Below are 14,453 nucleotides of genomic sequence, written 5' to 3' on the forward strand. Positions count from 1 at the left end.
CTTACATTACATTATAATTCCCCATTACAGACTCTGTAACGACCACCGTACCACCAACAGACAATTTCATGGTGACCAGCAACTGCCCGAAGAAACAATAGTGCCCCTTAATTAATCCCATGCCGAGACGAACCCTGACTCTACGAGAGGGACAGAGGGCTGTATGCGTTGACGTCCCTCGGCTTCTGGTCCCTATTTCCCTGTTTGCTAGAAATGTCCGTTATGCCCGTACTGCTCTCGTCGGAGAGGTGTGGGTCCAGGCCGACGTGGCCGGGACCTGGAAATGCGGGACCTGGAGGGATGGTGAGGTAGAGTGACAGGTAGATCGAAAGGACCACTCGCTGTTAATCGGTTCACGAGCTCTTTTATTGCGTTCAGAGAGCTTGCCGCGGCCTGGCGGATCCGTCGCGGGTTGCGCGCCTCTCCCACGATGACCCGGACTCCCGGTGACCGTCTCGTACGGCCCACTCGTCCCGACGCGTACTGGCGGTTCCCCACGTAACAAAGTTCCTGATAGTCAACTGTTTCGTAAAGGCACGGGACGCGTGTGCGGTCCCTACGTACTGACTCGTAACGTCGGCGATGGTTCGGCAGAGAGTAACTATGTCCCTCACAAAGACACTTGATGCATGCGCGGTTCTTACGTACTGACTCGTAACGTCGGCGAAAGTTCTGCGACACGTAACGAAGCTTACGCGCCCCGTAATGACCGGTTCGTGACGTAACTTACGTACCCGCAGCTCGGACACCCAATCGCGTGGGCGGCACGTCGTAGGCAGCACGGCTGCTGCGAGAGATGCTCGTCCTATGGCTGAGTCGCCGGACCGTGAGCTCGACACCCGTCTCGCGATCAGCGCGGAGCGGAGCGCACGTCCGCCGCTGCTCGAGTCCTGAGTTCAACTACTGCTCTCCCCCGCCCGTCCGCGGGCCGTCGCGCGCGAGCTGCGGGGGAGGGGAGGGGAAATCGGCCGGCGTGGGAGAGCGCCACCCCTCGCGACGCGGATGAGCGCCAGGCCGCGCTTACATACAGACACTGCGACACGTTTACAAGAATTACACGATTATTGCCGATAGTTAATACATACATTACAGTTACACTATTTACACACTTAAACGAAGTCACTGTCATTTAGAAAGAAATATATACACACAGAAACATTTACATAATAACACTGGCGTGCTAGGGCGCACGCGGGTGCGTCCCTAGCCGATGCACACACTGGGGTTCACTGGGGGGGAAAACAGGCCCCCTCAGGCCCGCGTCGGTGGCCAGGTACGGCCTCTGCATCTGGGAGGGTATGACGACTGTCGTCAGCGTAATAAACGTAGTTCGGGAAAATCATCTTTTATTTCTTAAGAAATATTGCATCCTGAGTGGTGTACAGATCAAACGGTTTTTGTCGAGCCACCAACCTGCTGCATCGAGCCACATGACCAAGAACCATCCTTAAGAAGAGTCTTGTCTACTAGTTCAAGTAACACTCCGCTAGTTGGCGCTTCGGGTAATCACTCACCTTTGCATTGGCCGAGGCAGGCGGGATGACATCAGTACACTTTAAATAAACTACAATGTAAATATTATGCAATGCATAATGAGAGACTGGCACTAGAATGAACCTTAAGCAGTTACATAAATACCAAATATCGTTTACTCAAAAAGAATCACTTTAGTTAGAAAAAACTTGAGGTATTATATAAATACATGAAAGAAAGCTCAGAGCATTAATTAAGCAATAATAAAACAGCATGTAGAAAATAATAAAACAGCATGTAGAACAGGTTAGGATATGTGCTGACTGTTTTGTCAACATAGGTTAGCCGCTCAAGGATGATGTAGTGTTTGCGAACAATCTTCATATCGTCGGTCTAATTAGCAAACCTCGTAACTCCCTGAAGACAAATTTTACAAGAGAAGCAAAAAACTGAATAACTTTTTTGTTTGTACTAAATATGTGTTTAATTCATCACATAAAAGTTAAAACACCCTCTGACGTTTGTCAACAAACTCTGTGTCAGTTTTTAATTATTAAACCTTTTTTTAATGGAGTTACGAGGTTTTACAATCATAAATTCAAACTAAATATGGAGATACGAGGTTTGATAAGATATAAATCTTCTTATTGGCGTAAACTTAATATTGATATTAGAACAATTTTGAGATGAATAGTTATAGCACCAAATTTATTCGTGTATTATAAAAAAGTATCTCTAACAATACAAGGGTTATTTCCGATATTGAACAGTAAGGACAGTATACAATACACAACAGCAATATTGTATAGTACATAAAATCAACATTGACTATGAATTCGTTTGAAAGAACATCAAGATAAAACTAGCTTTTAAATACTGATAACTGAGGCAATAAATATTACTCCAATAAATTGTAAAAAAAAAAATTACCCCTCAGAAAATCAATGCTTCAGTTTTGAAAAGGAAGGCTATCATAAAATAAGTGATAGTCTGACTCCATAGTTGTTTTCAGGGACTGCAAATGGTCGTATTTAGTTTTCTTTATCTTCAGCCTCTCAGTGTACAGTGCTGGCAAACGATTAAATGGCTTATCAGTAATGTTCTTTTTGAGAATAGGCAAGTTCTTCCACTCTTCTGTGAAACCAAACTTGTAGGAAATAACCCCATCTGGAGTGTACTTCAAGGCTCTGATGCCGGTAACACATGGATCCCCAGTTATTCTGCCTGGTCTGATAGAGCTATACACTTGAGCATGATCAAATTAAAAAAAAAAAACTGTGAGTCAAATAATGAACTTCATATGGACGTGGATTTCTGTGTGCTTCCCTGCAAGTTGCAATGTAGTCAGCTGGAACATTAATCTTCTTGTTTTTCAGCTTTTTTTTCTTCTTCGAGTGCATGGAGTCTGCCTCCATTTGTGTGTGTCCGACCTCCAGAAACTTTTTCTTTATCGTTACACACTTTGTCACCGATATCTGTAAGAGTGCATTGGCGATAGTCACATTTCTGTTCTGATAGCAGCAACCATCACAATACAGTATCAATTTGTCGGCATCGTTCCTCAAAGGTAGTTGCGACAAGATGAAGTTGCAAATTATTGTAGCAAACTCATTTGAACCAAGGCCCATCTCAGTCTCGTTCCACAGATAACAGAAGCCATCTTTGGCTTTCAAATCTAAAACAGTAAAAGAAAACAATGAAAGTGCCAATATCGTAAAGAATGTACGATGTTCTACAAGGAATACTCATGAGATCCATGCCGAAATCATTATTGGCTCTTGACATTCTGAAATGAAGAATGGATAGCTAAATTGTATAAAATAGTTTAGACATTACCTCCAAAAACATTTGATATTATGGCCTGTATTACAAAAGTTTGAAAAGTATAATTTATTGCAATAAGTGTTTTGCACGCATAAATAACCGATGGACAATAGTTAAAGTGTGAGATAATAATAAAATGTACCTGCTCCATACGTTCAAACAATATCGAAACAATTAGAATAATATTTTAAAAAAATTAATAGACAGTCCAACAATAACACTGTATTTGTTTACTAACAAAATGGAGTTACGAGGTATGCTAATATGCAGAAAATCGACAGCTGGAGATAAGAGGTTTTCTGAAAATAGGATTGTAGCCCATAGGGATTGTTTATTGTTATGATCTTTGGAATGGTAATAGAACACTTAACTGAGTATATAATAGTGCCAAAAAACAATTTTTGACAAAAAGTGGAGTTACGAGGTTTGCTAATTAGACCGACGATATGTGAATTATGGTGTTTGTGTGGGTTGTTTTGTTGTTGGTGGGGGGGGGGGGGGAGGGGGTTTAAGTAATGTGCCAGGAGGTGCTGAGAGATAGCACTGCATAAGGATGAGTTCAGCTGACAGCTGGAAAGAGGAGGGAAGAATTCAAACAAACATGATTACGAGTCACAAAGGACAGGTTGATCATAAGCAAACCCAAATGAGCACTGTTTCGGAAATTGTTTTGGCGCCCGTGACATTGGGGGTTTAGTGATAGATGCATGTAACCTGTGGATATGACTAAAACGATAGGGGAGGAATATAGTGATTAAAGGATGTGGATTCCTTGCCAATTGCCCAAAATGTCTGATACTAATATTGTTAAAAGAATTGGAACATTTCTTTTGTAAAGTTTAGATTATTTAACTTTTTTTATCATAACTGTACAGTCAAAATGACGGTGTTTACTATGTTTAAGAATCTAATTTTTTGAAGTGAAACTTCTAATGCGACTTGCAACAAGGTTGCATTAAACGTTTAACACTACCATGGAGGGGGTATGAAAGCACTGTTGCATTAAACGTTCAACGCTCCTGGGGAGGGGGAATAGAAAGAGACAGAGCGAGAGTGAATGCGTGGCACTCGAACGCATGCGCGTGGTATACCTGTTACAGGCCAGTGCGAGCGTTAGCAACGAGTAGTGTCCAATATTCCAAGCATATGCACGTGGTATTCTTGCTATGCAGCGAAGTAAACAGTGAGAGCGTCGTGAAATCAGCTGAAATACGTACTTGTTCTATTTTATTGTTCTATTTTAATTTATAATATTCATTATTTCATTTACTTGTTTTTGTAGTTTGATTTGATACAATGTGATTTCACTAAAATTCAATTTCTACCCCTTCCTATTTTCATTTCCACATTACGAAGTTTCACTTCTTCCACACGGAGGGACTCCACGCACTATTTTTTTAAAATTCTTTTAACTTCTTACTCTTTGTTTAAATTTGCTTTTCTCTTTGAAAATAGAATGCATTTTTGTTTATTCATTGCTATTTATTGTTTTGTTAATTTTATTGCATATTAGCTACAATTTGTCCTATAATATGAAATTTCCAAAATAATGTTTAACATATTTAACATTTTAGTTTTCTTTACTTTTAGTTACATATTGGCGGGACATCGCCATTTGTGTTCTTCCGGTCATGCCACTGAGGGGTATTCTTTGTCGTGTGGTATGAGAATTGAATTCTTCAGTTCATAGCTCACAGCTCACTGACTTGTAGTTATTCGTTGTAGGTGGATGGTGGAGTAGATAATAATTTATCCGAACTTAACAATTTGTTTAACTGTAAGTATTGTCCAGGTAAATTAGGCCATAGGTTTGGTTAATGTTAGCCGGGTTTATAGTACCTTGAAAGTGCTGTAAAATTTGAAACATTTGTAAAGAATTAGTTAATTGGTTAAAAAATAACTGTTTAATTAAATGAATCATACGTTTACTAAATGTTGGGTTTTTTTCAGCAAAAATATCAAGGCGTGTAGTTCAGTGTTTAATTTAAATGTCTCGATCCAGTCAAACTCCTTTGTAGTACATACTCCATATTCCTATTTGACACTGCATTTTTTACGGAAGTAATAGGAATTATGTGCAGTGTGATTTACGTTATTGCAAGCTTGCATGTTTCAAGTGGTCTTGAGATACGATTTTATATTTATTTGTAATTTTTCAGGTGTAGTAGTATAGTGAAGCTGAACTGAAATTTACAGAAGTAGTAATTTAGGGTAATTTTTCAAGAGTAATGGCTCTTCTGGAATAAAATAGAATTAAACATCTGAAAATAATATTTTTTCCCCTCAAATGTTTTGAGTCTGTAAAACTTTGGTGATATTTCAATTTTTATTACTGGCAGTCAACGGTTTGAACTATTGGTTAGGTTGGGTTAGTGGCAGTTATAATACTTTACAGCATTTTTACAGATGAGGGTAATTATCAGCGGTGGGAAAGGTATTGGATCTGATAGTGCACTCACATGTGGAAGGAGGTTAAATTTCTAGTTTAGCAACTGATTCCCAAAAAAAAGATTTCTCAAATCAGTTTTTGGGTAATATTTTACGTCGTGGCTTTTCCACAAAGTTAAAATAAAATTATGAAAATACCATTTTCCAACACTAGACATAATTGAGCCATTTCATTTCAGGCAGGAGCTTGTCAGGTCACCATCTCGGATTTGCTTCAAAAAATTACAGCAGTTACAAACAGTGGAGACAATAAGTGTACTAAAAGGATTTGGCCAAAAAAATTTTTACCCATGTTATAGCCTTTTGAAGTTTATTCAAACTAAAAATAAGGTGGAAAAAAGCATGCTTTTCAAATGAGCGCCATTTCAAAACTACTTAAAACAGATTCAATTGATTTTTTTTGTAGCTATTATATTGAACTACATAGTGATATAGTTCCAATCAGCTCCATAACAATATCTTTAAAAAGGGAAATCTAAAAAAATTTGGAAATTTTGAATTTTTTTGGATTAAAAAAAAATACATGGAATAATTAGTTTTCATAAAAAGTAATTTGGCAATATGTAGACCTATTCCAGTAGTTTTACAGAAAAAATTGTTTTTAATTCTATGATGCACAGAATTATAAACATTTAACTTAAATTTTGCAAAATTTGACAAAAGTGCAGGTAAATATGTAGTGTACGGATTAGCGCCAAAAAAAATCGTACAAATCTGAAATAACTTTCATTATATGCTCTTTTACGTCCTCTTTTCATAACCGCCTGCGGAGATAAGAAATTCCAATTACTTTTGGAGATATCTCCGTTCTTATTTTGCAATACAAGACGTACATAATCATTCGACCGTCGCCATTTTATATTTTTCCGTGTGCGCGTGAATGCCTAAATAACAGAAATTTTCCATTAGGTAAGGTTAGTTACATTATAAATACTTCAAAATAAACGTAAATTAAAAATATCAATTAATTTTACTTGTATAGTTTTAAGTATTTATAGTGTAACTGACCTGACCTAACAAAACGGGACAAAGGTAGATTAGGTCAGGTCAGCTACATTATAAATACTTTGAAACTGAACGGAAATTAAAAATAATAAAATTAATTTTAATGGTTGTTTAGTTATAAAGTATTTATAATGTAGCTGACCTGACCTAACAAACCGGGACAAAGGATGAACAGACGACCACCGACAGAACTCACGTAATTTTCTTTTTACATGATGTAGTCGTTTACGTGGGAGACCTAAGATACACATAAAGTTCTGCCATTCCCGATTACACCCAAACAATTCACCTTCAGCCAACTTCGGGATTTGTTTTATTTTTGCGCAGGAAAAATGAATTCAAATATTGAAAGTGGTCGGTTAGGTTAGCTACATTAAAACACTTTAAAACACTATGGACGGTTAGTTAGGTAAGTATAGCTACATTAAAATAAACAGGTTTAGAAATATAAATATTAATAAATAAACCTGTGGTTAGCCGAAGGTGAATTGTTCGGGAGTAATCGGGGATGGCAGAACTTTATGTGCATTTTAGGTATCACGTACGTCGAAAAAAAAAATCATACTTGTAAACAAGCAACAATGAACGCCGCACAAGTGCACAGGATGAAAATTAAAAAATTCAATATCTCCTAAAGTATTTGGAATTTCTTATCTCCGCCGGGTTTAATGAAAAGAGGAAGTTAAAGAGCACAGAATAAAAGTATTTTCGGAATTAAAACTTTTTTTTAACGAATTTCGCCCTATTATGATAATTAAAAAATTCGATATCTCCTAAAGTATTTGGAATTTCTTATCTCCGCGGGCGGTTATGAAAAGAGGACGTAAAAGAGCATATAATGAAAGTTATTTCATATTTTTACGATTTTTTTTTGGCGCTAATCCGTGCACTACGTATTTACCAAAGTGCATTTTTTAATGGACAATTACTCAAAAACCCCATTTCTTAAAAATCTGAAAATTTGTCAGTTTGTAGCCTTTGTTAGTTGCATGCACTCTGTTGGATAGTGTGTTTTTGCCTGTAACCAGTTCTAGAATTTTTTGAAAATGGAATTTTATTTCATTTTCTAAGGTATTTTTTTCTTCTGACATATTAATCATGAGGGTTATGTTAGCAAATTAAAAAAAATTACTTAAAATATTGTGGATGGTAGGTTGGGTTAGCATAGAGACGTTAAAAATACTTTGAAATCGTGTTGCTTTAGGTTGACATAAAAAATACTTTAAAATATTGTGGACGGTTGGCTGGGTTAGTATAGCTACTTTTAAAATATTGTGAAATCATGGGAACGGTTGGTTAGGTGAGGATAGCCACATCTTAAATTGGTATATTTTAAATTTTTTTTAAATGTAGCTACACTAAACCAACCAAAATGTCCACAATGTTTGAAAGTATTTTTAATGTAGCTAACCTTACCTAATTGACCATTCACAATATTTGAATAAAGTTCTCCAAAACACTGACACGGGTAAACAATTAATGGAGGCGGCAATATAGGTACTGAAATGTAAGATATAAACTGATTTCTCGGAAACTAGTAGGGATTTATTAACGCTGTTTTAAAGATAAATACAGGAATGTCTAGTGTTGCAAAATGGTATTTTTGTAATTTTATTTTTACTTTGCGGAAAAGCAGTGATGTAAGATATTTACCCAATGTTCTTATTTTAAAATAAATTTTGTTTTAGTTCTAACTTTGTGGTGGTTGTTTCAAGACAAGTTTGTTACATTTAATTGATTTGCAAAGTGTTTATACTAGATATATCAATAGTGCAATGTTAAATGTGTGTTTTGGTATTGCTACTGGTGTCAAGTGTGGTATTTTATTAATAATGAAAATAGTTTTTATGTAATCAAAGAGCGTCTTTTTTTTTGTGATTTCTACTATAAAGACAGGTTAATTGAGGTAGTCTTTGCAGTAACAACTGTTTTCTTGATACTAGCAGCATCTCTATTGTTTGTTTGATATTCTTACAAATACAGTGTAGCAAAGACTTTCCAAAAAGACTGTGCATTTAATGTCGGTACATTACGGTCACGACAGACTTGTTTTTACCCCATATTTGTTTCCCATTTCAAGTGAACATTAAAGAAAATTTTCACTCTTAATGTAAAACTAATTAGGTATTGCAGATCACACCAATGTACGTTCTGCCTCATATTATAAACTGTGGAAACACCAACCATGCTTATTTAGAAAATACAGTGGTACAAAACTGACGAATCCACTATGAACAACCATAAATTTCTTCTCCTAGCAAATTGATGCGTTGCAACACACCAGATGATAAGCAAAAAACAAATGCAGAATGATATTCTCGCCTCCATCTCATTATGCGGGTTTAAATTACAAGAAACACATAGGCAGTAATACTAATTTACTAATTAATCAAATGCAGGTAACTAAAAAAAAATAGCCTTTTCTTATAGTTGTAAATCACGTACACAACCATAAAACAGCTTGCCAAATTTACGTACATGAATACAATACTTTAATTGCAAAACTTTGGTAGGTAATTGAAATCTCACGTTCTTGCACTTCTGTATTAAACTCACTACAATGGTAAAATATAAAACATTTGGAATGTCTTGTTTTTGAATGCAGGAGCTGCTTATAAAGAAATTTGACAGTTATTTGCCTTTTCTTAGGATGCACCGCTCTACTAAATAATTACTAGCACAAGTAGTACTGAAAAAAGAAAATTGGAATTTTTACCAAAAAAATATTGCTCTAGGAAATTACAACACATTATTATATATTATATTTTGTGATGAAACCATTTATTATCCCCCTTGAAGAGTTGAATTTTGGAAAGTGGTGTAAAGGAATTTTTAATTTTGTATGTTTATTTGACTTGTCCCAGGCAGAGAGGAGGAGCGGGAGCGGTCCCCGCACAGGGGTCGCTGCCCAAGAGCAGGGGAAGATCGGGCAGAGGGGAGGAGCGGGAGCGGTCCCCAAGCAGGGGTCGCTGCCCAAGAGCAGGGAGAGATCAGGCAGAGGGGGGGGGAAGAGAGCAGGAGCGGTCCCCGAGATGGGGTCGCTGCCCAAGAGCAGGGGGGGGGGAGAGAGCGGGAGCGGTCCCCGAGTAGGGGTCGCTGCCCAAGAGCAGGGAGAGGTAGGAAGGAGGAGCGGTCCTCCAGAGAGGTCGCTGTCTAAATAATACTGCTCAAGTATTCTTGCCACTTTTATTTACCCAGAATTACTGGGAAGAGCTTTCCCCCTGGCTTAGCTCAGCCAGAGTAAATATACAATGTATGTACATATTCATCAGGGAGGGCACATCTGTACCCTTCCTGTGCATATCCCCCTGGCTTAGCTCAGCCAGAGTAAATATACAATGTATGTACATATTCATCAGGGAGGGCACATCTGTACCCTTCCTGTGCATACATATTCAAATTACAATACTATTTACATTCACTTGTATAATTTAAAGGCTTCTTGATACAACACTGGGTATTTACATATTTGTCCTGAATTAGGCTGGGCAGGTAGACAAAGTTTCCTTAATTTACATTCCCCTTTGTCTGCCATCTAGGGGCGGGTGGCGAACTAACTTTCCTCCCCATAGATTATGTAGGATGGGTGGCGCACTTGGGGCTTGTGCTATCATACCAGCCGAGGCCAAACTAGTGGACATGACATATTACTCGTGCTGAAAATCTTCACCAGGGTGTCTGCAGGTCACAGAAATCACAAAACGTCCTGAAGCAAAACAGCAACCGTGCTGGAAGTCACAACTTTAATTTCTAGCATCATTTTGCAAATATAAATTTGGTTATTTGACACCTCACTTAATTTTTTAGCCTCATCTAGTATGTAAAATTCTCGTGTCACAGTTTTCGTTGCCATACTCCTCCGAAACGGCTTGACCGATTTTGACGAAATTTTTTGTGCTTATCCGGTATCTATGAGAATCGGCCAACATCTATTTTTCATCCCCCTAAATGTTAAAGGTAGTCCACCCCTAAATTTTTTTTTTTAATTTTTGGAGAAAATTTTTTATTTTATTTTTTTTATAATGTGGCATTAAAAAATACACACAACCCTAAATTTTCACCCTTCTACCCCCAACCCCTAATTTTTAATAGAATTTTATATTTTTCAACCCCGGTCGATAGCTGATCAATTAACACTTGAACAACCTTCCCCGCCTACAGCGAGCTCATTACCTGGATTAACACATAGACCACATATTAATATGAAATTCCATCCCTAAGGGAGTGAAAAAGTGATAATTTCATTTTATAACAGATAAAATCATAGGTCATAGACATACAAATAGTAAGGGAGTGTCATTTCTTTATGTCTGCCACACGATCATACACATAGTAAGGTCTGGCAAATTCATATTTTTCTCCTTGGTGAGACCAGCCCGCTTAGTGGAGCTCGCAGCGGCTAGCAAAATAAAGGCGCTCATAACCGTTTTGTTCTTAACTTCGTCAATAGATAGAGTTACTTGCCTTGAATTTTAAACACACCATCGTTTGATGCGTTTGTCATGTCTTTAATTTTCGTTTGTTTGTGCCGTATGCGTTACTATACCATTCATCCAATTGCGATGCAATTTTGGTGAGTTGTAATGTGCATGCCCGTGAAGGTTTCTGAGACGGTATAACTATTTTGCAATAGTTGGAGCACAAATCGTTTCAAAAATGTGTTTATTTCATATTATATAGCGGTAATTCGTCTGTTTTTGTTGTATAAGTGCACACTAATGACATAATTTATTTAAATATAAAAGAGAGTCAGAGATAGAGTGATATATATAGAGTGAGATAGAGAGAGGTATAGAGAATGAAATGGGTTAGATAAAGAGATATATAGATGTATATAGCTATATAGAGATTTATATATAGAAGAGATAGAGATAGTGTGAGGTATATATGTAAATATGTAGATATAATGAGATAAATAGCGATAGAGAGATGCATAGATATATAAAGATGTAGATAGAGATAAATATATGTTTAGAGAGATGGATAGATGATTTGTATATGTGTAACTACTTCAAACATATTACAAAACATAGCTGAATGAGGCATTGCAATGCATGTTGAGCATTAGCTAGATAATTGAATTTTTTCTATATTTGTAATCTCTTATTTTTAAGCTTTTTTCTATATTACTTTATAGAGTCTAGATTACATACAGACCAGGTAAATAACTATAAACTGGCAGAGAAACGTCTGTCGGGATCTGAAAGTGATATAAATTATTTTGCACACTTGACATTCAAATTAAGAAGACAATTACTAACTACATCTGATTTCGAAAAAGGTACCCTTCATCATGTATTCAGCCCGGGCAACGCCGGGTACTGCAGCTATAAATTCCCTAGAAATAATTTATATGGCAAAACAACGTTTGCCGGGTCAGCTAGTATTAATATAAATACTTGGTCACTATCCGCTTAAAATCTTGTGCTAATTATTTGTGGAAATGTTTTAGCTTTCTGAAATAAAATCTATACTTCTGTGAACAAGGCATGTATTTCTTATTTTATTATGTTTATTTTGCTAATTATATATATATATAAGTAAATAATATACATATATATTATATTTATATATTTTATAAATATAATGACCTTGTAAAGTTGTAATGAACTTTTATTGAAAAGTTCTGCAATTGACCTGAAATTAGTTTACAAGGTGTTTGTAGACATCCTGCTCTCTCTTGGTTAGCTTCCGAAGTATATCTTAAGTTGTTAAAATAAAACCAAACTTGCCCCCTTTTCACCCATTTTGCTGTTAAAATTTTTAATAATGGATGTAAATCATGTATGTTATTGGTGCTCAGTTTATTACCTCCTGCTTAGCTTTGGAGGTATAGTATATATCCAAACTTATCCCCTTTTCACTCCCTTGACTCAGATTTTAATGGATGAAAAAATAAAAAAAACTAGATTATTCATTATGTAATTTGTGCTCAGTGCTTTCCTGGGTTATTTGCTATTGTCTAACCAATATATTTTCCTTCGCCCCTTTGCAATCAATTTACAAAAAAAAAAATTACTGTTTGTTATATGTATATAGTTTTGTACCTTAAGCTCTAGTAGTCAAAGATAATAATTCACCCCTTTTACAGCCATTAGGTGTGGGATTTCTGAAAATTGTTAAAAGGAAAAGGTACTTCTGCTTGATTAGCTTATGAGAAAAGTTTTTAGTAAAACTATATTTAGCCCTTTTGGGTGTAAATTTGTAATAATATACAGTGTAGTGTTTAAGTTAGAGAAATATGTTAGTAATACAAAATGTTACATCAAAATATTTTTTTTGTAGTAGGCCCCCACAAGATCATTTCAGCTTCCAGTTTGAACTGGTCAGTCTGAACTGGCAGTTTGGACTGAATTGAAGCCTTCCCACACGCTCAATCTTGTGGTTGCTGTTGCTTTTGGATGTATCATTTCATCATAGAATATGGAATAAACTTGGGATGTTGCAATTGCAGTTGCACTTATAGAAAAAGAAAAATAGTAAAGCAACCAAAGTATAACCAAAGATGTCTGCCACAACACTCAGCTGATGGATGGACTGACAGTTTGGACTGGAGAGACACTATTCCCACACACTGCAGTTCTGACTGAGGGCTCACGAGCCCATTGTCCAATTTGATGGAAAATCATCAGTTCATCAGTTTCTACTGACAAGTCCACCGTCTTTGCACACACAAGACAGTTCAGACTGTTTAGTTCTGACTGATAAGTCAGAACACGGAATTTGAAATAATAGTGTGTGTGCAAGATGAAATAGAAAAATAGACAAAAATTTAATTTGGTTTGTTTTCCAAATAATTTAAATAGTAGTATACAATAGACTTTCCATAAATATATACTGACTTTTTACCCTGAATTTTTTATCAGTATAGATGCCTGATATTAGTAAGCAGGTACCGGTATGTTAAATATTTGTAAAAAAAAAAATGGAAACAACAAAATTATTAATTCTTTTACAGTGATTTTGGTCAACGTATATTGGCATAAAATGTTGACTCGTTATTTTTATACGCTTACATGTTTATGATATGCTCTGATAGTAAAAAAAAATTGTTGCAGTAACACCATGGGTGATGATTGGGATGATTTTGGAGGGACAACAGCTGTTGCTCAGGTATGTTTGACATTTTTCTGTTGTGACAGCAATGTTTTTTTTTTTGTGCTCACTGAAATGGTCTAGCAAATATAATAATGTATAACTCTATGAACTAGTGTGCAAGTTATTGTACCAATGTGTTAATTTGAACTATATTCAAGATAAGTTCAAATTACTTCTTTCTATTCAAATGTTAAAATATTAAAACAATTATAGTTTCACTTTATTTGAGCTATTGCTATTAATCTGAAATGTTGCTATACACTATTAAAAAAAAAGTCAATAACATGTCTCTGAAATAAAAGAAGTATGGCTTCACTGAAATATAGAGCATAATCTGAATAGCACTTTTGAAATATTTTGAAAATTTTGAAGCTAGGCACATTTTTGCATTCAAATTTTATCAATTATTATCCCTGTATTAATTGATTCTTGCTATTTAGTTTACTGTTATGTAATGGCTGCCAAAATTACACAATTATAAATTTCATTATTCCATTTTTCTACTAACATCTGTCAACCTCAAGAGACTCAAAAATTGTACATTATGCCATCCTTGGCATTTCTTAAATGAAATTTAAATTTTAAATTAACTGGCTGTTATGTTA

General features: G+C 36.0%; 1 protein-coding gene across 1 annotated transcript in view; it reads left to right on the top strand.

The window, feature by feature from the left end:
- Positions 1 to 4,744: 4,744 nt before the first annotated feature.
- LOC134530589 (ATP-dependent RNA helicase vasa-like) overlaps positions 4,745 to 14,453 on the top strand; it is a 59,271-nt gene continuing 49,562 nt past the window's right edge. Inside the window, exons 1-2 of the mRNA XM_063365563.1 lie at positions 4,745 to 5,074; positions 13,809 to 13,863. Of these exons, the coding sequence (XP_063221633.1) occupies positions 13,816 to 13,863 (48 nt within the window). The 5' untranslated portion in view covers positions 4,745 to 5,074; positions 13,809 to 13,815. The remainder of the gene's footprint in view (positions 5,075 to 13,808; positions 13,864 to 14,453) is intronic.

This window comes from Bacillus rossius, chromosome 3, assembly GCF_032445375.1.
Source record: "Bacillus rossius redtenbacheri isolate Brsri chromosome 3, Brsri_v3, whole genome shotgun sequence".
In the NCBI taxonomy this organism is placed as follows: Eukaryota; Metazoa; Arthropoda; class Insecta; order Phasmatodea; family Bacillidae; genus Bacillus; species Bacillus rossius.